We start from the raw sequence: 24,751 nt of genomic DNA, 5'->3' as shown, positions 1-24,751 counted from the left end.
GTATTGGGGACTTTTTGGATAGCATTGGAAATGTAATTGAGGAAATTACCTAATTAAAAAAAAAGGGAAAAAAAAAGAAAGAGAAATCGGGGATGGGGGGAGTCATGTTCAATGTATCTTTTTTTAAAAAAAAATATGAAATCTACCAAGAAAGTAAAAAAAAAAAAATAACCTTCAATAAAAAATTTAAGACATAATAGAAACTATGTTTTTAACCATGGCCCAGAAATGTATATAGCCAAAAATAATAATGAATGTAACCTAAACAAAATCAAACATTTTTTAAAACTGTGTTTTAATTCATTTTTGTTCAGTTCTTAAGTGTATATCTTGTGGATGATATCATGTTCCAACATTACAAGGTTAAGCATACCTGCTAGATGATGCAAGTATTTTCATGTTATGGATTGGCAGGTTTATTATTATTAAAAATGGTTATATTATTAAAAGTAATCTATGGGTTTAATACAATCACCATTAAAACACTAACAACAGGATACTTTCAAAATTTTTAACTTTCACATAGAAGCATAAAAGATTCCATCCACATAACCAAAGCATGATGAAGCAGGAAGAATTGGGCTGGGGGCATCATGATATTTGACCTCAAGCTATACTATTACAGAACCATAATAGCAAAACTTGTATTATACTGGCACAGAAACAGACATAGAAACCATTGGAGTAAAACAGTGTGCTCATAAATAAACTCACACAACTATAGCATCCCAACAAAGGTGCCAAAAATATAGAGAAAACAAAACAACAACAATAACCAGCCTCTTCAGCAAATACTTCAGGGTACACTGACTATCCACATGCAGAGAGGACAGAAACTAAAAGGAAAAAAAGAAATGATGGAATTAGAAGGTAACTGGCTGAAGCTAGAAACAGTCATTCTGAATCGGGCAACTGAAACAAAGGCCATGCTTCCCATCCTGCACAAAATCGATTCAGAAGGACTCCAAGTCCTTAATGAAAGACCTGAGAATCTGACACTGCTCAGAGGAACATAGTAAAATTCTTCAAGGTACAGGCACAAGCAACTTTTCAACAATGTCTCCAATCGCATAGAAAATAACCCCAAGAAATGAAAAAAAGGAATTATACAAAAGTAAAAGGCTTCTGCACAGCAAAATCATGAGCATAAAAGTGAAGAGATAGCATACATGATGGGGAAATTTTGCTACCTACATATCAGACAGGCAGTTAATATCTGCATTATACAAATAGCTTCAAAATAATGCATTATCCAATCAGAAAATAAGCCAGTATACTGAAAGGTGGTTTGCAAAAAATTATAAATGGCTAATAAATATCTTGTTTTTTTAAACATACTTAGCATCAGAACAATGAAAATAAAACTTCTTTGCACGTATATATAACCACAATCAGAATTGCCATCATCCATGAAGAAAATGACAACAAACCCATGGATGGGGGTAAATGGAAGGTTTATTTATCATTGGTGGAAATGTAAACCATAAAACAACTGTGGAAATCAGCTAGAATCTCTTCAAAAAGCTAAAACTAAAATTCAGATATACCATTTATGGGCATGAACCCAACAGATTCCATATCCTACTGCAAAGGTACTTGCTCATCCATGTTCACTGATGTTCTGCTCACAAAAGCAGTCAATATACCCATCAACTAAAGAATGAAGATTCAAATATGGCATTTTCTACAATGGGCTATTACTCAGCTATCAGGAACAATAAGATGATGGAATTAGAAGGTAAATGGCTGAAGTTATTCTGAATGAGGTAACAGAGACTCAGAAAGACAAAAGTCAAATGCTTTCTCTCACTGTGGATGGTAGCTTTGAATCTTTAGATGTGAGTGTTTTATTTGGAATGCCCCTAAAGGTAAGGAAATTATTAAAGGCCTACAGGTAAAGTTGTTCAGGAGATGGAAGATAGAATATCCTGACATAATGGGTTAAAGGAGACTTAAAGAATAGAAAAGGATAGATTGTGATATAGGAGGGAGACAGAGTAGGAGAGGAAAACTGAAAGGGAAAAAACAGCACCAAAAACTTTTCAAACCTCACATGAAAATCTACTCCTTAGAAGCTTCCTAAAATACATCTATACACATACACAACGAGAGCCAAAATTAAGTTTTCCTACAATGAATCAACAATGATCCTAGGAGACACCAGCAGTTTAGTACTGGGAATGGGTTGCCTCTGTAGGACTTGTTGTCCAATGAGGTATGCTTCTATGTTGTGCTTGCAGACAGAAGCCTAGCATAGCATCCCTCTGAGAGGTTCTACCCACCAGCTGACTGAGACAGATGCAGATACCCACAGTCAAATATTGGACGAAAGTCAGGGCCCCTGTGGAAGAGTTATGGGATTATTGAAGGCCCTCTAGGAGATGACAACCCCACAGGAAGACAACAGTGTCAACTAACCTGGACCCCTGGAAACTCCCAGAGAGTAGAGCCACCAACCAAAGAGCATACCCAGGCTGGTCTAAGGCCCTCAACACATTAGTAGCAGATGCATCTAATCCTGCAGAGACTTAATGCACCAGGGTGGTGGGATACTGGGGGGAGGCTCCCCTCTCAGAGGGAAGGGGTGGAGTGGAGGAGGAGATGTAGATAGATAGATAGATAGATAGATAGATAGATAGATAGATAGATAGATAGATAGATAGATAGAATTATCATATGACCCAGGTGTATCACTTGTGCCTATGTACCTGAAGAATTCTAAGCTAACATACCAAAGAGATCACACATATTGGTGTTTACTGCTGAACCAGTCACAAGGACTACACCTAAGACATGGAATCAGCCAAAATGTCCATAAACAAATGAGTGTGTGCTAATACACACATACACACAGAGAGACTCACACAACGGCTATATAATCACAGACACAAAATGAAAATTTTTAGCTGTAAAACACTACCATATTTACAGGAAAATGGATGGACCTGAAAGACCGTTATGAAACCACTATAAACCAGACTCAGAAAAACAAGTGTCATGTGTTTTGTCTTCTATGTAGAATATAGATTTAATTGCATGTGCGTGTGCATGTGTGTGTGTGTGTGTGTGTGTGTGTGTGTGTGTGTGTGTAGAGTCATGACTGCAGATAAGGGATCATGAGTGAAATTAGGAATAGATTTTCAGGAAGCCAGGAAGGGTAGAAAGGGAGTGGCTAAGAGAATCCATGGGACATGAAAGCCAAAGGGAGGACTACTTGAGAGATGGAAGGAGATGAATGAGAGTGGAGCAGATCATGGAAGGGTGTGGCAGAAGGGAGATGAATGAGAAAAAAGAATAGCACCTGCATGAAATTGCCATAATAAAACCCATTCTTTTGTATGCTAACTTTAAAATTAATTTTGGAAAGATAAAAAATAGACTTGTAAGAGTTAAAAAGGCCATTACTGGGAAATTTGGGAAATGTTCTGCCTTTAGAAGTGAAAACATAATACAGGGGAACAACAGGGAGGCAATGAACCCGTGCTTGGTCAGGAACTCTTTGGTGAATCATATTTTTGTTAGCTATTTTTCTTCCTCTCTGTTTGAGGAAGGCACAACTTTATAAATAATGTCTTAAGATTAAAATACATATTGTGAATAATTTCTAGAAACCTTCCCAATCAAAGCAATACATAATAGCATCACATGTTCTCTGACGTAGTTTTTCTCTGCCTATACAGCAGTATTCATTCAGTATTGTGCAGTCTAAGTCAGATCCTTGTGCTGTATGAACTTGCTAGTGTAAGCCATTTCCTCCAGACTTATTTTGAGCAAATTATATTTTATTAGCGAATTAAAACAAATGTATATGTCACAAAAACGATTCAAGAAAAAAACAGAATAGTAACCAAATAAACATTTTTATAAGAAACATTTAAATGTCAGAAATAGAAACATGGGTCACCTTAACATTAATCACTATCATTTCCCATTTAGTGACTATGTAGAAAGATGTGCAGCCTTAGGCTTCACTCTGCAAACAAAATGTAGAAATCGAAAATCAAGTAATAGTTCCAAAGCCTTACCTCCATCAGCACAAAGAGTGCTGCAAAGAAGAGAAGAGTCGCCCACTCTACTCTGTGTAGAATGATCTCAAAGTCATGAATATCAGCTAAAATTAGCAACCAGATGGCACCCAGAATAGCAATCCATCCTGTAAAACAGGCAAAATACAGCCTGTAAAACACCATTGCTAGCACACCAGTGGATGATTTATCTTCTGAATGGTTTACATTTTTTTGTTGAAAACAATGCTGTACTGCAAACTGTGTATATTTAAAAGTATAATTTCTATTTTGGCTTATGTATACATTCATGAACCAACACTGCAATCAAGATAATGGGCATATTCATCATCCGCAGAACTCATGCTCATTCATGCTCTATCCCCCTCCAGATCCTTCTGTCACTGTGTGATAGCACACTCCCAACAAAACATCCTTCTCTTGTCTCGATAGATCAATTTATATTCTCCATATTCTCTATGAATGAGGATTTGTATTCTCATCTCTCTCCTCCTCCCTCCCTCCTCCTAATGCTTCAAATGAAACCCCAAATCTCACACATTTTATACAAAGGTCTACTCTTGCTGTCACATTCCCAAATGACCTAATGGTGCATATTTTTACGTGACAGTGGTCAGATTACCTTGACAGAAAAGCAGCATTTAGCACAATTAATTACTTTAAGGTTCTTCCCTTTCACATTGTGAGTTAAATTCAATGTTCTTCACCAGTCAGTGGTATATTTGGCTATGCCATAATGTACATTCCATTTTCTCATTAAGAACATCTCAATGGTTTCTAGTGCTTGGCTATTACAAACAAATGTAAGTAAATATTCACAAAATAACAGCTAGAATGACCTTTCTCTATGTGACCAGAACCTTAAAAGGGGGTAACAAATTGTCCTGGACCTGAGAAACTTATCCAGCTGCTTTTGGAGATCACAGAGTCATGAGGCCTGTCCCTTTATTCCCCAGGTTCCCTGATTGTCAAAGACACCTTCTTCATTGACTCTTCTCATCCTGGTCAACATCTGGGCAGGTTCCAGTCATTTCTGATGCCTGAGGACTGTGGTACCATAGCTCACAAGTCATGTCACATAAGGTTATTGGAAATATTTCAGAGTATGTTTTGTGTAATGGCTCATCAGTATACACTCACTACTCCTTACTCTGTTGTTCTCCTTCCTACTGGAAGCTTTCTCAGTCCCATGGATGAAGCTACAAGATCGACATATTCACTGAGCTGTTAGCAAACAAAATCCACATTCCCATCCAGAACTTGAAGTAGATTTCTGCTCTAACCACCATTTCTGTCTTGCCAAGGTGACTCAGAAACTGTGTGCTCATCTGATGGCATCAAAAAATGTTAGTTCTCTGTCCAAAAGGATCCCTATTGATCAACACTAAACACAGAACAAATAAGAAAAACCTTTGAGATAGTAGGACCAATGTTCTACCCAACATATCTTATTCTATTCCAAAGCATCCGGCCTAAGGAAAAGTTGCAATGTACATTATTTAAGTAATATTATGCAAATAGTCAAAGAAAAACTAGTTAACCATGTTGTTGAGTTTTGTTCTAATATGCTGTGCTATTTCCTAACAACAAAACAGAGTTTCCACAAAAAAATCGAAAAGCTTATGAAATAATCCTATCTAACAAGATTTTTCAAAATCATTGCTTAAGTTATAAATGCTGAAAACTTGAAACATGGCCATAACAAATGAAATAGTCAACAGACCTTATTGTTTCTAATATGATGACTCAAAATAGAGATATTCAGAATTTTAGGGAAAATCCCTAGTCCTGGTATTTCTAATAAGCCTTTACATATGAACAGTTTTATTTGGTATTCTAAAAACAAATGTGAGAATTGCCCATCTTACAAATGCTAAAGGAAAATAGAACTTACATAGAAAACTAAATATTAGTATGTTTGATACAACTTAAATTGTCAAGGTTAATTGTCCAGGAGAAAATCATATTAATAAACATTAATCACTTGGTTTGAGAGTTTAATAATTGCCTTGAAACATGGCTTACTATTTTGCTGATAACTAATAGATATTTCTGTTTATATGTACTTTTCAGAAAACCTGTTGCTGGAAAGATACATAGAGTCTATCAAAATCACTTTCAAAAAGCCAGCTGTCTTAGTGTTTGTGCAAACCTGTGTGATACAAGGTATTGAAAATGAAAAATGAAAGGTGGATGGGCAATCAAATTCTTGGCTCCAAATTCTTCATCTCTGTGACCTCAACATAAGAAACTGGCTGCATTATTCAAACCATAGTAGAGCCAATAAAAGAGCAGGTGGTAGTACTTGGGTAGTTGTAGCTAAAACATGGCCAACCTTGCAGAATGCACCTTTGGATTCCTGGGAAAGGTCTGAATAAGCCAGAGAAGAGGGGATAGGCTTCTTAGTTTCAAATCTCACAGTGTCTGTATGATGGCCAACAAGTGCAACTCAGTCAGATCATTAAAGTTACTCTGACAACCAAACCTCTCCAGGTACTCAAAGATATCAATAGTCTCCAAGGAGAGACGCACAAATCACCAGTGAGAAGCAGGCAGGAACATCTTCCCTCAAAAAGAAGTTTTTATTTAGAAGTGAACAAAAAGTCTCACCCCCAACCAAGAACCTGCTTGCAGTTGATACCTGCTGGGAAAGGGACAATTCATTTTTGGTGTTTGAAAGAGAGAGGAAGAACATGAAGTTGAATAGTAGGGAGGTGGGGAGCGGCTTGGAAGAGGTGGGAAGGACAATATGGTCAAAACATTTTATAAGAATAAATAAATAAATATTTTTTATTGACACTAACAGAACAAGTTTCTATGATGACAAATGCATCGAAATTCAGCTAGGGAAGGATGTCAATGTGAATATAAAATAAGACCTTCAACAATCTATTCATCTCTAAAAGAACTGAAATTATGGTGAGGTTTTTGGAAATGTAAGTTGGTTCTAAAGCTTTTAATAATACAAAGTATAAGCTGGGCAGTGATAAGAACAACAAGTTCTAATCTTAGGAAGAAGATTAATAAGTAGAAATTATTAACATCAGAGGCTTGTGAGACACCATGAAGCAGACAATACATGAATCATAAGAATTCTAAAAGTAAAAGCAGAGGAAAAAGGATAAAATATAAAATATTTGAAAAAATAATGAACAAAACTCCCCAAATATGATGAAAAGATTAATCTCAGCATCCATGACATTCAACTAAGTTCAATAAGGACAGATTTACAGCTAGCCACACTCAGACATATTATAGTAAAAATGCTGAAAGACAAGACAGGCACAAAGAGAAAGTTTTGAGTCAGTGAGAGAAGCAACTAACCATGTAACTCAATAAAATTAGTAATCACACAATACTGATGCCAGAAGACCCTGGGATTACATAATCAAAGTGTTGAAAAAGAAGATTGTCAACGAAGAATTTCATACCCAACCAAACTGCCATTCAAAATGAAAAATGGTGGGACATTCCTATATAAACAAAAACAGGAAAAGACATGACTACCTTTAATCTAAGGTATACTAATAGAAGCCCTTGAGTCTTAACTGAAAACCATTTTGGAAAGATACTCCAACCACATGAATAAATAACACCTGGGAACATTTATATAAATAAAAATAATATAGATATAACCTTTTTTGACCTTTCAAGTTATTTAAAATATGTCATCTTAAAATAACAACTATAGAACTGAATATAATATATATAAAGATTAAAATTATATAGCAAATAGTAGCACAAAAGACAAAGAAATGAAAAATTATAAAAAGGAAAGCTCTTTCAGACTATCAAAATTAAATTAGTGTTGAACTGAAATAGACTGTTACAATTTAATTTGTTCCTTGTAATTACCATAATAATGATTAAGAAAATAACTCATAAAATAAGAGTAATGTGGAATTAAAACAGTGTTTTGGAAGCATCAATAAAAAAAAATAACAAATGGAATAATAAAAGCCAAGACAATGGAGGATGGTCTTGTGCTCATAGATAAGTACTAAGGAAACCAGGAATTACACACAGGGTTGTTTCTTCAAAAGAAACTATGTATTTCCTGTTTTCTATCCAGAAGGCAGGAATAGTTGTGGTTCATAGCCTAGTGACCTCTGCATGATCTGTATAATGCAGACCACACCTGGCTCCCAAAGACTCTGACATTTATCTCAATCAATCTGTAGCATTATCTTCTCCCAGATCCTTATCATGAGCTGTCTACCTTGAGCCTGTTTCCCAACTTAAGATATAGAGTTTATCTCTACGGAAGATGTCATTTATACTTTATAAATTTCTATGTAATCATGCCTTAAGCTTTGTTGTATACACAGGATTGAGTTTAATACTACTAGAAAACATTTTTCTAATTGTGTTGTGCTTAAATGTGCCTAAAAGAAACTACCCAGTGTCAGACTCTTGAAGTCTGAGCCAACACTGGCTACTGACTCACGCTGAGCTACCTTTCCTTCTTGCCTCACGTGGACTGACACTCTGCTGGCCACGGTGTTTGCAGAGACGACTCACAAAAATTAATAGTGCAGTATAGATTAAATTCTGTTATCACAGTGATTATATTAAATATGAAAATTTAAGTATTTCAAGCAAAAGGCAGATACTAGCACATGAATGATTCAAATATATGCTGTGCTCAGGTAAGTGGAAAATAAAAGTAAGGAAAATGACATACAGAGTAAACCACAATTCAAGTAAAACCCATAAGCTACATGTGATAGCACTTACCTATAAGGAAGCTGAGGTAGGAGAATCATAAGTTCAAAACCAGCCCAGGCTTCATAGTGTTTGAGGCCAGGCTGTCAGCAACTGTCTTTAAAACCCAAGGGCTAAAAAGATACATCTCAATGACAGAGCACTTACTTAGCATGTACTATGCATGGACTCTGTTCTATGAGATGTAAAACTAAATGCAGATTAGTAAGAGTAAGTAAGTAAATAAAATTGGACTGACTGTGTTGATTCCAGATAACAAAGATTTCACAATAAAAGAAACTGGTGCTGAAGAGTATTTTATATGCTGGACAAGAAGAAAATCCACTAAGAAAATATTACAAGTCTATAATGTCTCTAACAACCAGTTTTCAAATACATAAAGCATGAATGACAGAATTGAATAAGCAACTCAATGTTTTTTGGAAATGTCAATATCCTCATCTCAGTGATGCCAACAGATCAACAAGGACAGAGACGGCTTGACTAAGAAGAGGAGGAAATCAGAGCTAACAGGCATCCGTACACTTCACACCAGTCAAATATAGTCTCTCAGAGCTAACAGGCATCTGTACACTTCACACCAGTCAAATATAAAGTCTCTTAGAGCTAACAGGCATCCGTGCACTTCACACCAGTCAAATATAAAGTCTCTTAGAGCTAACAAGCATCCATACACTTCACACCAGTCAAATATAGTCTCTCAGAGCTAACAGGCATCCGTGCACTTCACACCAGTCAAATATAAAGTCTTTCACACACATATGGAAGATTCTCTAAAACATATTATTCCATAACAAATACCAATAAACTTATGAGGATTGAAATCATGCTAAATTATATATCTAAACCAGAATGAAATTCAGAAATCAATGATGAAAGAAAATTTGGAAACTATAGAAATGTGGGTAAATGAAACATCATGCACTATAAGTTCTTAAAATCTTTTAATAGAATTTTTTAACTCAAAAATAAAATGTTAAATGCCTCAAAATAGTAGAAATGGAATCTCAGTAGAGCAGCATTGTTGACAACAGATAAGGCAGTAATGACATAAGGTAGCCTACTCTGAAAGTTCTCTGTGCAATCATGTAAACTTTGATGTTAAAACACGGGCATTGTAAGCCCAAAGTAAGCTTATGAAAGAACATGGTGAAGGTTATATTGGAAATAAATGAAGTGGAACAGACACAAAACAATGTAGATAATTAATGAAACAAAAAATTGGCTCTTTGAAAAAAGGATAAACAAAATTGACAAATAATTAGCTAAATTATTATGGTTTGAATGAAAATATTTCCCATAGGCTCACATGTTAAAAATTTGGTCAGCAGTTGGTAGTGCTGGTTGGGGAGGTTGGAGAGCCATTTGAGTATGGGGCCTATCTAGCATGGGCCTTTCAGGGATACTCTACTTTTAAGTCGAGTTCTCTCTTTCCTTGTCTGCTTAGATATGAGGAAGCCATGCTAGAAAGTTCCCCTCCACCAAAAAGAAGAGAAAATAATTAGCACACCATCTCAGCCACAAAACCTTCAACCTACAATTTGTTCTGCCCAGATGTGCTGGGGTAAAGGTGGCACAGAACTTGGGACCGGCCAACCAATGACTGGTCCAACCTGAGACCCACACTATGAGAGGGAACCCATGCATGACACTGCCTGGAAGCCAAGAACCATATCTGGATAGCCCAAGATCTAGACTAGAACCAACGTGACTGGCAAAAATAATGTCAATGGAATGACTCAGAAAGATATTCTGTTATACTCCTAGACTAGAGCCTAGCATAATTATCATCAGAGAGGCTTCATCCAGCAACTGATGAGAGCAGATGCAGAGACCCACAGCCATGCATTAGGCTGAGTTCAGGGAATCCTTTGGAAGAGGGAGAAGAAGGATTGTAGATTCACAAAGACTGAGACAATAATCAGGGAGCCTGTATAAGTCTGACCTAGGACCTCTGCGTACATGTTATGGTTGTATAGCTTGGTCATCTTGTAGGACTCCTAACAGTAGGAGCAGAGGTTGTCTTTGACTCTGCCTGCTTTGGGGGACCCTTTTCCTCCTACTGGGTTGCCTCATCCAGTCTTCATATGAGTATTTATGCCGAGTCTTATTGTCATTTGTTCTGCCATGTTTGGTTGCTATCTCTGGGAGGCCTGCTATTTTCTAAAGGGAAACCAAGGAGTGAATCTGGAGAAGAGGAGTTGTGGTGGGCAGAGAATGGGAGGAGAAAGAAGGAAACCTGCAGCTATGGTCTAATATATGAGAGAAGAATAAATAAAAAAAAAAGAAAAACTATACACACAATAAAGTTCCCCACCATGGACAACACCAGTGTGTGCCCTGCCTCTCGCAGACATGGGACTGTAGCTTTCTAATGAGACTCAAAATATATCATTCATCCATTCGATTGCTTCTGTCAGATATTCTGTCACAGTGATGAGATGAGTAAATGATGCATAAATGGCCATAAATGTAGATTAACCTATTCAGAACACTCTAAAGTTCAGTGATGTTAACCCACATGAAACCCAGATAAACCTACTCAGATAACAATTAAAACTTCTCTTCTGTTAACTCACATGAAATGACTAAATTCCTAAAATCATAGAAACCACTGATCCTGATCCAAGAACAAGTAAAAAATATGAATAAGGCTCTATCACATAGAGACTGTGTTCATAATCATCATGCTTCTTATGAAGAAAGCATCTCTCGTCTTGCAATAAACAAAGGCAATGGATTGATGACTGACTGAATTGCTAAGAGTCTAAAGCTAAAACAGACAACCATATTTTCTCATGACCTTTGCATAGGCAATAGTCAGCTACATGTAACACCAAATGACAGTGTTCAAAAGAGGTAACATGGGCTTCCCCCCAAATTGTTGTGTTTCAAGAGGAATACTATCAGCAAAGCAGTCCTTGAGAGACTGAGGCAGGAGAATGAAATGTTCAAAGCTAGAGTGGACTATACTGAGTTTAAGGCTCACCTGGGTAACTTGTCGAGAACTTGTCTCAAAATAAGAATTTTAAATGGAGTAGCTGTGGATATAGCTCAGTGGTAGAAAACTTGCCAGCATCTGTGAGGTCCTAGGTTCAATCCCAAGTACTGCTGTGGCAGCAACATGAGGAGGAGGAGGAAGAAGAGGAGAAAGAAATGGAAGGAGGAACAGAAGTTATCTAGAAATGAGAAGAATATACTTAGGCTATGTGCAAACACATACCATCTTAATTAAGGATCTTAAGCAGCCAAATGTCTTTGTAACCCTAGGTAGTGGTGGAATCAGTCTCCTAACGATACCAGGAGATAACTAGACTGAACAGACACTAGAGGGACTAATAAATGTGTTAGAAGGTTTGGAGAATGTCTGTCCAGTTATAATGAACTCTTTCCTCTAAAAAATTATGCCCTCAACCATCACAGCCATGTGGTTTCATGTGACCCTGTGCTCCTGGCTGGCATTTCCAGTGTTTGGGAAATAACACTGCCTGCACCAATCAGGTGCTTCATGTAAATATCTGAAGCTCAAAATGGATTTTTCTCTTTGTATAGCTAAAGCAGATTCTATAAGCTGATTGAGAAGTTGCAGGGTAGGGGTGGGGTGCGGGGGATGGATGTATGGCCACTGAGGGACAAGCAGGTTTGTCCATGCAGAGTAGCTTCTATCAGACGCACCCCTCAAAGCCTGTCCTCATCTGACCTCTGCTGGCAGCCTATTAGCGATTCCCACACTCCTCTCTGTTGCCAAAGACAAATCAAGTAGATTGCTTTAGTTGCAGCTAAAAATACTCCCTTAAAGACAAACAAATAAACTGCTCCAATATAGATGCTGAAAGATGCCAGGAGACACCTCATGTGTATCAGGTTAGCTCTAAGGAAGGGAGTCCGTGCTGCTGAGGCTATGGGGCATTCATACTGTGGGAATGCAAAACTAACAGCCTCTTTGGGAAGCTCAGACAATTTCTTTTGTGGTGAACAGTATATACATATATGATCTTAGCCAAGAATGGAAGTTGAAATTCACACAAATCCTTAAATTTGTTGCCATTTGGACCAGTTCTATTCACAGTTGGGCTGACCCCCAATAATGACTTAAAAACCTGGTCCCTCCATGCCATGGAATATCTCTCAGCAACAAAAAAGCAAACTTCTGATATAATCTGAAACATGAAAGGATCCAGCCATGTAGTGTTGGTGCAGGCAAAGTTCATTGCAGAAGGTTGCATATCATCTCATCCCACATACATGACATTCTCAAAAAGGAAACTGATCTATTGCTGATGGGAAGGGGAAAGAGCCACAACGGCAAGCATGGGGTTTTGTGGGAGTATCCTCTGACTTTTATTGGTAGTTGCATAAATCTCCATGGGTATTGAAATAAATACAATGTTATGAGAAAAAGTCCATTTTGTTCTGATGCTGGGCTTAGGTTCTGGTTCTTCAAAGAAGGGATGTGTCAGATGATGTCGCATTTCATCACGTGATGCGCAGTTCACAACACTATTTCACATTACATAAGAATGTGCATTTTATGTCATATTACATTGGCATAGTACATAATGGGTGCTCTATATTTGACATTTTCATATCTTGTTACATGATACGTGTCATGTGCTATGACATCACTTTGTATTATATGACACCACATTACACAATATCATGATATTATATAAGGTTATTTTATATTATTTGACTTTTGGTTTGCATAATACATAGTGTACTAACTACTTTTGATGTCAACTTGAGACAAGCCAGAGTCATTTTTGGGAGAGGGAACAATTGAGAAAATGCTTATGGAGCATTTTCTTGATTGATGATTGATGTGAGTGGGCCCATCCCACACTGGGTGGTGTCACCTTTGAATAGATAGTCACAAATGGCATTTTAAAAGCTGGCTGATTAAGCCATGAGGCGCAAACCAGCAGTCCTTCCTGACCTCTGCATCAGTTCCTGCTTCCAAGTTCCTGCATTATTCAGTTCTATTCTTGACTTTACTGAATGATGGGCTACAAGCTGTAAGATGAAATAAACCCTTTCTTCCCTCAAGTTGCTTTTGGTTGTGACATTTTATCACAGAAATAAAAGTCCTAACTTTTAAATAAAAGCACACAGAGTTAGATGACATTCCCTTGTGTCGTAAGATGTCAGTCACATTCTACAAGACAGCTACTGTGTTCTATATAAACAAATTCCGTTACCTGAAATCTTGTGCTACTTAATACGACCCTACATTATTTGGATGCTGTTGACAATGCATAGGGTCAGGTGGCATCATGTTGTATATATGATACCACATATTCCATGTTGTGCATTTTATAGGATGTCACCTTGTGCTATATTACATCATGTATGTATATGTTCGGTTCATGAGCAGGTCACATTCAAAGCAGAATTTATCAAATGACAATCTTATTCTCTACTGACTGAAGCCTTGGAAAGATCCTGTATTTATTTTTCTACCATTGACATCAGGCCAGTTACTGTCTCTCTAAGGAAACTATAAACTAATAAAAACACATGAGCAAAGTTGGTACTAATCTTTTCCCATTTTGTCCTATTGGTGGTATCCTTTGCCTTACAGAGACTTTTCAGTTTCATGATGCCTGATGTATTAATTGTTGATCTTAGTGTTGTTGGTGTTCTCTTCAGGAAGTTGTCTCCTGTGCCAATGCATTCAGAGCAGTTCTCCACTCTCTCCTTTATTGGGTTCAATGTGTCTGGTTTTATGTTGAGGTCTTTGATCCACATGAACTTGAGTTTATATGAGGTGATTAATATGGATCTATATGCATTTAAGATTTTCATCAATTCTACATCCAACTGGATGGACACTGACTGGATACCCCCTGGAAACTTGGGATAGAAACAAACATGGCCAAAAAAGTCAATAAAATTATTCCTATTGATGTTCTGCTATACTCATAGACTGGAACCTAGCTCAGTTGTCATAAGATAGGCTTCATCCAGCAACTGATGGATGCAGATGCAGAGGCCCACAGCTAAACATTAAGCAGAGTTCTGGGAACTCAACAGAAAAGGGGAAAAGAAGGACTATAGCAGCCAGAGGGGGTTGAGGACACCACAAAAACACGGCCACAGAATCAACTAAACAGGGCTCACAGGGGCTCACAGACACTTAAGAGACAGACATGGAGCATGTATGGGCTTGATCTAGGTCTTCTGCATATATGTTATGGTTGTGTAGCAGGGTGTTCTTATGAGACTCCTAACAGGGGCAATGGAAGATTTCTTGGGCTCTTTTGTCTGCACTGAGGCCTTTTTCCTCCCAACGGCTTGTCTTCTCCAGCCTTGATATGAAGGTTTGTGCTTAGTCTTGTTGTAACTTGTATGACATGTTAGGTTGATATCCCTAGGAGGCCTACTCTTATTGAAGAGAAACAGAATAGAGGTGAATCTGGAGGAAAAGGCTAGGTTGAGGAGGGAGGAATTCACAGGAGAGGGAGGGAGTACTGTGGTCAGGATGTAATGTGTGAGAGAAAAATTTAAAAGTTGAAAATAAAAAAAATAAAAATAAAAGCACAGGTTAGAAATATAGGTTTATGGTTAAGAATATGTACTGCTTCTGCAGAGGACCTTAATTGGATTTCCAACACCCACACCAGAAGGCTTACCACTCCCAGTAATGCCAGCTCTGATGCCTCCTGCCTCTGTGGGCACCTGAACTCACGAACATACCATCACACACACATAATAAAAATAACACAAATAAACCTTTGAAAAATACAGGAACTTAACCTACAATGTTCTTCCTAATTTTCCCTCTAACAGTTTCATGGTCCTACATCACAGAATAGGAAAATACTTTGTTCCCTATATACCTAACAGACAGCTAACATGGAGACTATACAATACTTCAAAAATAGGAATCAATAAGTCAGTCAGTCAATAGACTAATGTAATGAATTCACAACAGATGAACACAAATAGTCAGTAGACCCATGAAAAATGTTTAACCTCACTCAACCTCAGAAAAAAATGCAAATGAAAACTACAGTGAGATTTCATCTCACCCCATCGTTATGGCGGTCATTAATCCATGACAGCGCCAGGCAGTGGTGGCACACACCTTTAATCCCAGCACTTGGGAGGCAGAGGCATGTGGATTTCTGAGTTCGAGGCCAGCCTGGTCTACAGAGTGAGTTCCAGGACAGCCAGGGCTACACAGAGAAACCCTGCCTGGAAAAAAAAAAATTCTACGACAACAATGATTGATGAGGATGAGAACAAAGCTGTGATACACTGTCAGTTGGTATAGCCATTATGGAGATCAGTACAGCAGTTTCTCAAAAAAAAAAAAAAAAAAAAAAAAAAAAAAACTTTAAATAGGTCAAGAACACAAGCCAGCTATGCCACTCCTAGGTGTTTGCTCCAGGAAGTTCAAGTCCATGCATAATAGAGACACTCTGCATCAATGTCTATTATGACTCTGTTCACTACAGATAAGTCATGGAAACAACTAGGTATCCAACAACAGGGAAATGGAAAGAGAAAAATGTAGAAAATACATACACACAAGAAAAAAGTGTGGCATTTTCAGGAAAATGAACACAATGGGGTATCACTATATTAAAAGAATTAAGCCAATTTCTGAGAGACAAATATGTGTTTCTGTAACTCTTTGTCTTTAGATTGTATATAAAATCACTATATATACATATATATGTGCATACATGTATATACACACACATATATGACATGAAAGTAGAAGGGACACTGTAGGGTCAGGAGAAGGAAAGGAGACAGTAGTGGGATGGGTCTCCCCAAGTATATATAGTAAAATACACTCAAAGTATATTACATGTTTTCAATAAAATATTTTTCTGAAACCTAGTACTATATACAATGAAGATATTCCCACTTAAATATTCTGTTTTAAAATGCTAATGAGGCATGTTTTCCTATTCACCCTAACCTTTCAAGATAAAGAAGCAAACAAGGGCAATGTGTATCCTAGGATCTCTGATAAGATCACAAACTGAAGGGGGAAGAAAAGCAACACTATCATTAAAAGTAGAAAGGAAATAGTCCTCTCCATCACAGGTACAACATAGGCATAGAGACACAGGCATATTTTTGTACAAAAGGGGAAATGTAATTAAAATACAATCTCAGGAAAACTATTCCTGGGCTTCCCCAATAGTAGCGAATGCTTTTTAAAGGTATGTATAAAGATGTGTCTTTAAGTTGTAAAACTATTGTTCTGTACACAATGCCAAGTGGAGAGTGTTAGCAAAAATTGTGTATAAGCCCCATGTGTTGTTAGTTTTTCAAGTACTTACGTACTCTTTTCAAGCACAAGTAAATCTAACTGATCTGTGAGCACCCAAAAGAACTCTCTAATGGAAGGTCTTCGCTTGTTTATACCAGTTCCACTTTATTTGTTTAATTACCAATGCTTACTTGATCTTCTAGGTGATTAAAAGTTCAGAGTGTTAAAATTATAACCTGTCTGGGTATAATCAAAATAATCTCACTTTAACAATTTCTAGCTGCACCTCCACCAAAACAGTTGAGAACCATATCATTGTTAACACTGCTTTCAGTTTTCTTTGGGATTCAGACAGGATTTCTAGGAGAATCATCCCTGTTTAAAAAAAAACAAACAAAAAAAAAACAAAAACAGCTGTCTGCTCAGAGCCAAGCCTGGGTTACTGGTAAATTGGCCACTGCATCAAACTTCTATTTCTCATTGGTCTATACTTCCCTATGTGATGGTTTTTACAAGCATACTTGGTTTCATTCTGTTTCTAGTACTGACACAAAGATCACCATGAAATGACATGAAGTCTATGGGCAAGTGTGAGATGTTTGGGGAGAGGAAGGGCTCTAGGAGGTTCAACCTGAAAGAGCTATTTCTCCCCTGAACACAGGTGGGACCTTGACACAGAGTTGGAGAAGGGCAGAGGCTAACCACTAAAGAGAATGTGCTGACAGTGAGGGGAGACCAAAGGGATAAAGTGGGGGGAGGAGCTTACTGCGTGGGGAAAGTATTGGTAGCCAGACAGGTCACTTAACTTAGTAGAGCTCTTCCAACTTCCCAGGCCCTTCACAGTCGCTCCTTTGGTTATGATTTCAACCCTGTGCTGAAGGCAAAACTAGTTTTGCTGATGTAACTTTCAGGATCTTCTAAGAACCATTTTAAAACATAGTTAGCAAGCATGATGCGAATGACAGTATCGATTGTACATCCCTTCTCACACTGAGCCCTGCAGGGGCTATAGCTTAGTTATATTCTCCCTTCCTCCCAACAAAGGTGGAAGTTACACAGGCAGCTTTCCTTTCCTCCTTCTGCTGAGCGCTGCCCACATCCATCTCCACACAGCAGCCTTTGGTACAGTTATCATCTGGGAATAGGGTTAAAAACATCACCCACACTATAACGTCAAATGCAAAACCTAGCAACAAATGTTAACAAAATATTGGACTCACCAAGATCAAGATGAATGCCAGGGACAAAGGAGTTGAGAAAGAACATGGAGATGACAAATCCCAGCACCATCAGGCACTTGACAAGCAGACTCCTGTCTGATATCCTGTGCTTTAAGAGAAAAAACACAACTCATTTTCTCAGTTCAGTCTTCTGATTCTTGAAGTCTGTTCACAGTTCTATATGACTTGAATCACCATTAAGTGTTTCCTTTAAAAAAAAAAATAGAACATTTTTTTTCCGTGAGCCTAGCATTTAGTGGCTGCCAAACATTGGACAGAGCTTGTGGTTCCCTAGGGAAGAGTTAGTGGAAGGTTTATAGGACCTGACAGTGATGGTAACCCCACAGGAAAACCAACAGTGTCAATTAACCTGGACCCCTGGGAGCTCCCAGAGACTGAGCTACCAACCGAAGAGCATACCATACATGGTCTGAGGTCCCTGGTACGTATGCAGCAGTGGACGCCTTGTCTGGCCTCCGTGGGAAAGGATGCACCTAGTCCTGCAGAGACTTGATGCACCAGGGAGAAGGGATACCTGGGAGTGGGGTACACTCCCAGAGTCAAAGCGGGGAGGAGATGGAGAAGGAACCCCAGAGTCACGAGGTAATGAGTATTCTGTTTCCTATGAGTCCCTCAGAGGTGCTGTACCCCATAGGCAGCTCATTTCAGCATGAAAATTAGCAGAAAATAAAAGCAAAGTTCTGCCTAGAAGTCAGACTCATAATGTCAGGATACACCCAGCTCACATCTGTCCTAAAATAACACATCCTATACTACATGTCAAGAATCCATGCCCTGTATACTCTCTGGGTCAAGAGAGTTAATGAGCAGAAGCTGCCTCAAGTGGTGGCCGCCATGCCTTTTCGGGACATACTTGGAGTGCATCTTTCAGATGTAGATGTAGATGCAGATGTAGATTTAGATGTAGATGTAGATGTAGATGTAGATGTAGATGTAGATGTAGATGTAGATGTAGATTTAGATGATGTAGATGCAGATGCAGATGCAGATGATGTAAGATGTAGATGTAAGATGTAGATGTAAGATGTGGATGCGGATGCGGATGCAGATGCAGATTTACATGTAGATGTAGATGTAGATGCAGATGCAGATGCAGATGCAGATGCAGATGTAGATGTAGATGTAAGATGTAGATGTGGATGTGGATGTGGATGTAGATGCAGATGTAGATGTAAGATGTAGATGTGGATGTGGATGTAGATGTAGATGATGTAGATGCAGAAGTAGATGCAGATGCAGATGCAGATGTAGATGTAGATGATGTAGATGTAGATGTAGATGTAGATGTAGATGTAGATGTAGATGTATGCTTTTATTTCCTGAAAAAATAATTCTGTTATTTTAGAAAATATTTTTTCTCATTAACATATAAATTATAACTCATCTAAAGCTACAAGAATGAAAAGAGCAACAATTTTTCTATCATTAACTGAATCTTAGTGTGATGGTTTGTATATGCTTGGCCCAGTGAGTGGCACTTTGTTGTAGTAGGTGTGGCTTTGTTGGAGTAGTTGTGGCCTTGTTGGAATAGGTGTGTCACTGTGGGTGTGGTCTTTAATACCCTTAACCTAGCTGCCTGGAAGCCAGTCTTCTCCTAGTGGCCTTCAGATGAAGATGTAGAACTCTCAGCTCCTCCTGCACCATACCTGCCAGGATGCTGCCATGCTCCTGCCTCAATGATAATGGACTGAACCTCTGAACTTCTAAGCCAGCCTCATTTGTCCTTATAAGAGTTTCCTTGGCCATGGTATCATCATGTAAAAAAAGCAATCACCCTTTTTACAAGCCATGATTCAGAATGCCTTGAGAAAAAAATAAAAGACAAGATACCTTTCTCTGTAGCTCTTGAATATTGGTCTCCCAATTTTTGTCTTCCTGTGAAATTTGCCTGTGATAGAAAAAGGACTCTCATTTCTCTGTCGCAGAAAGCTCGATGCTTCATGAGACTAGCAAGGTGACACTGACAGCTGTGGAAACCTAGATATGTCTGTGGATCCTGGCACAGCCGTGTAAGGGACAGCAAACCCATGACAGTGACTAGGGAAATTAGGAAAGCTATTCACCTTGTATTTCCCAAAGAAAAAGGACAAATATGATGATCTGAGAAAGAAAATATGAGAACAATTGCAAAAAAAAAATTCACAAATAATACCTGCCAGTGTGTGAGATTGACTAGGGCCACAGGGTGGTGTTCTATCCCTACCCTTCAGGAACACTGAACTTCATAGGTGCTCAGTGCTTCTTATAAAATGGCATGGTATCTGCTGTACTGCACACTCTTACCCTCACACATACTTTCAATAATCTTTGTATTAGTTATAGCACTTACTATAATATATAATAGCATAACTACAATTAAATGCTAGGGTAAATAGCTGGCATTCTGTATTACTTACAGAATAATAACAAGAAGAGTAGATATACATATTCAGTATAATCATATTTTTTCAGGCTTTAGAAATATATAAATTTTCTTGGTAGTAGTACATTGAATACCACAACATGTGTGTAAGGTTGGAGGGTAACTTGCAGGAAGGGAATCTGTTCTCCTTCAACTGTGTGGCTTCAACTTTTATATCAAATTTCCTTTTGATCTGTACAGTCAGCTCACTTTTTCTGTTTTGTTTTCTTCTACACTAACCATAGGTAAAATGAAGGATAGGAAAGAAGGTCATTTTGGTGAACACTTAGACAACAAACGAGCACCAAAGGAGACCAGCTGCCTAGCCCGTGGAGCGCTAAAGGAAATTATGGCAGAAAGAGGAATAATTCTCTTTACTTTTCAAACAACTTTTCAAAAAATGGCAAAGCAATAATTGCAGGACATTCTCCTGATTAATGATTAATATGGAAATTCCTACTACATTGTGAGTAGTACCACCATGGAAAGACAGTTCTGGGTTGTATTAAAAACAATAACCTGAGTGAGCAATAGAAAGCAAGCCAGTGAGTGTCTTTCTATGGACTCAGTTTCATTTTCCTCCTTGTGTTCCTGCCTTGAGTTCCTGCTCTGTTCTTTCTGTGATGTAAGCGGGAAGATGAAATAACCCTGTCCTCTTCAACTTGCCTTGAGTCATGCAAGACGTTTATTACCAGCAATCGCAAGTAACCAGGCCAAACTGTAAGCCCAAATAAACCCTTCCGTCTGGTAAGTTGCTACACTGTTTAATTACAGCAATAGAAAAATAACTAATGCAGACAGTAAGAAATATTGTGATCAAAAATCATTTTTACCCTCTTGGGTATCCTATGATAAATGAATGCAATGCCACCATTAAGCACAACCTGTAAGGAGCCCCTGGTACAAATCCAAGCAGGATCCTGTGGTACCTGTGGAAAGTGTGCAACCTTTGGGCCAGCAGATGCTCCAGGGCAAGCACTTTCTCCAGCAGCAAGCCACGCACAGCTGTCTCCTCACGGCTGGCTGGACTGATGCGCTGGGCAGTCAAACGCCAGACATGAATCTCGTGCTTCAGTTCTGCAGAGAAATAAGTGTTAAGGTACTGAGGGTACTGAGTCGCTCCCACTCTCAGCCCTCAGCAAATGCTTTTCTGTCCATCACACACCAATGACATCCACCCACATTCCATGCAGACTCTTCACAGCATGAGCTACAATGATGGGACCAGATGATAGATCTGAACTCTGAAAGTCATCGTGGAAGCAAGAAAGACGATTTCAACTCTTCCTGAAAAAGGAAGTCTTTATCAAGTGATATCTTTTAAAAATTCATGTATTGGTTTATTATTATTGGTTATTGTTGATTTATTATTATGTCAATAATATACTGGTTTTTTATTATTATTTACTTGCAATGCCTTAACTCTAGGACTCAACAACCGCAGAACATTCTCACTGGCTCTGCTTTCAACCAAAATCTAAGCATCACTCCTGTGGTTTTAATATGGTTTGTCACAGCTTCTCAGATGCTTTCCGGCTATAGTCAAGTGTACCTGGATTATTCTCTCCAAACTATGTGGCCTGTTATGATGCAGCAAAGTTGCTGGGGCCATGCTCCTGGATGTCCTGTCTCCTGGACAGTAAGCTATTATAAACATCTCACTTTTAGCTTGCCAGGGTGGAATACTGCGATAGCAACACAAATGAACTCAGCCGATTGCCTGGTCTTGGATTGGTTTCTGAAAGAGAACTCTGGAATAACAGCTGCCTGTGGTTCTCAGGCAGCCACGCTTGGCACCCTCTAGTGGAGGATCTGCTAAGGAATGGGCAACGGGAAAGCATCTCCTCCCAGGGCGTAGGGGGAGTTCCAGTGAGCTCCAGTGTGTCACACAGGAGAGATTAATCAGCAGGTGAAATCCTAGCCAGAAAGCAGCAAACAGCACTTTCACCCATCACTGAATTCAGTCACCTTCTAATGGTGTCTGAGACACCATTAGAGACAGTTTTCCATCCACTGCTTCATAAGATATTAAGCTATTTTATGAGACTTACATTTAACCTCAGTTTTACAGTTTGAAATATATATATAAGGAAAGGGCCAAGGTGGCAGATTAAAACAAGTCACCCTTTATAGTTCCCTGGCAGACTCAGACTGAAGCAGCCAGAGAGCAGCTGACGGGACAGCTTGCAGGAAGCTGTGGACAGTCACTGCCCCTAAGAGTGCAGCATACCAGGAACCAATAAATACCTCCCTGGTGATCCCATGGGAGAATGCCCCCGCCTCCTGCTCATGAGAACTTCCCTTGGTTTTGAGGAAGAGTCCTACAGAGAAGAATCTGCAACCTGGGAAGATGCTCATACCCACCGACGATCTCACTAGGCTCCTTGTTATAAAGCTTTTTGTTCCAGTACAGAAGTCTGAGGAGGGGAAAGGAGACCAGGAGAACAAGGCAAATTCCCAGGAACATGTGTGCTGTGAAACCAGCAAAGTCCAGGCCCTGGAAGACGAAAGGAGAGATACATGATATGTGGGCCTTGAGGGGGGCTGAGGCAGGGTATGGGCTGGAAACACAGGGGGGCTCTGGTGACATTTGGGCAGAGTCCTGCCACCAAACATTGATACTTTGTAAGTTTGGAATGGTTAAAGCCTTTAATTGCTGTTTTGGTTTTGGTTTTTGGTTTTTCTCTTCAAGACAAGGTTTCTCTGTAGCTCTGGCCGTCCTGGAAACCCGTTCTGTAGACCAGGCTACCCACAAATTCACAAGAATCTGCCTACCTCTGCCTCCCATGTGCTGGGATTAAAGGTGTGTGCCACCATTGCCCGGCTATTTAAAGCCTTTTTTACTCATCTTGTGTTTTTGAAAAGCCAGTGCTTACATAACTTACAAGCCATCTTAGAAGAAAACAAAAATAGACTATTACAACTAGCTCCAGACTAGACTTAGTCTGCTCTCACTAGGCTATGTGTTGCCCCAGGATGAAGAGAGGTCAAAACATTGAACAATGTTATTTAATAGTTAATTTTTTTTTAATGTTTGACTAAAGTGCTTGCTGTGATTGGAAGGGACATCCTCGGACTGGAACCTGTCATCTTCCCATTTGTTACTGTGTCTACCCAGAGCACTAGAATTACTACAGGGGTTCTAGGGAGGCAGCCTCTCCCTTCCTTCCTGCTTTCTCTGATGGCTATGAGGCTGTGTCATGGTCATCAGTTGAGTGTGCTTCATATGGCTAAAAATCCACCCCTAGGTTAATTTGTTAGAAAGTAAGTCAATAGCAATCTTGATTAATTTTACTTTTTAGTTTATTTTGTTATTTTATTGGTATTTTTAAGCAAATATGTACAGCATCTGTTGAGCCCCAGTAGGAGAGATGAATCTTTGAAGATGATGATCTATGAGAATTCAAGCAGTATCCATAAACAGCTACTGCCTTAAAGGGGGTAGGGTCAAGGGTACCATAGTACTGTGAGGCATTGGGATCTCAGAGGTTGAAGGATATTGGCAGTAAGGATATGGTCACAGAGGACACAGCAGTCCAGCTGTGCCATGAGACATGCTGTCAGTAAGCCACTGTAGGGAGGCCACTTCCAACACTTCTCAGCACTTATATATAGCTCAGGTTAATTACAACAACCTCCCATGTAATGGAGCTGTAATGGTGTCACCAAACCTCACCCTGAACTCACCACATTCTAGCATTTCTTCAAAGAAAACACTACCTAGTACTTTATTTTTATCTATAGAATTCATACCCCAAATGTCTGAATGAAAAATAGTTATATCTTTAGGTGTTCATGAAAATGTTTTTTGTTTCCTTTAAAACCAGAAGAAGAAAAATGAGCTTGGGGGTGGTAGAGAAATGGATCTGATTGCTTTTGCAGAGGATCCAGACTTTTCCCCAGCACCAACACGATACCTCACAACCCTCCAGTCATGGGTGATAGAATGATCTCTTCTGTCTAGCGGGTTGGAAACCCTCTTCTAACCTCTGAGAGCACCAGGCATGTATATGGTACACAGACATACATAGAGCCAAAACCACACAAACACATAAAATAAAAAGTAAATAAACATTAAAATTTTTTAGTAACCTGAGAAAACTACTTTTTTGTTGTTGTTTTTTTTTTT

General features: G+C 38.8%; 1 protein-coding gene across 2 annotated transcripts in view; it reads right to left on the bottom strand.

The window, feature by feature from the left end:
- The window catches only part of Oca2 (OCA2 melanosomal transmembrane protein), a 266,465-nt gene that overhangs the window by 154,940 nt on the left and 86,774 nt on the right, over window positions 1-24,751 (bottom strand). For both annotated transcript variants that reach the window (XM_021168684.1, XM_021168683.1), the window contains 5 exons: window positions 22,987-23,119; window positions 21,552-21,699; window positions 20,052-20,109; window positions 18,201-18,309; window positions 4,026-4,153 (listed from right to left, as the gene is read on the bottom strand). In XM_021168684.1, coding sequence (XP_021024343.1) covers window positions 4,026-4,153; window positions 18,201-18,309; window positions 20,052-20,109; window positions 21,552-21,699; window positions 22,987-23,119 — 576 coding nt within the window. The remainder of the gene's footprint in view (window positions 1-4,025; window positions 4,154-18,200; window positions 18,310-20,051; window positions 20,110-21,551; window positions 21,700-22,986; window positions 23,120-24,751) is intronic.

This window comes from Mus caroli, chromosome 7 (assembly GCF_900094665.2).
Source record: "Mus caroli chromosome 7, CAROLI_EIJ_v1.1, whole genome shotgun sequence".
Taxonomy (NCBI): domain Eukaryota; kingdom Metazoa; phylum Chordata; class Mammalia; order Rodentia; family Muridae; genus Mus; species Mus caroli.
This window is presented reverse-complemented; position numbering and strand designations above follow the sequence as displayed.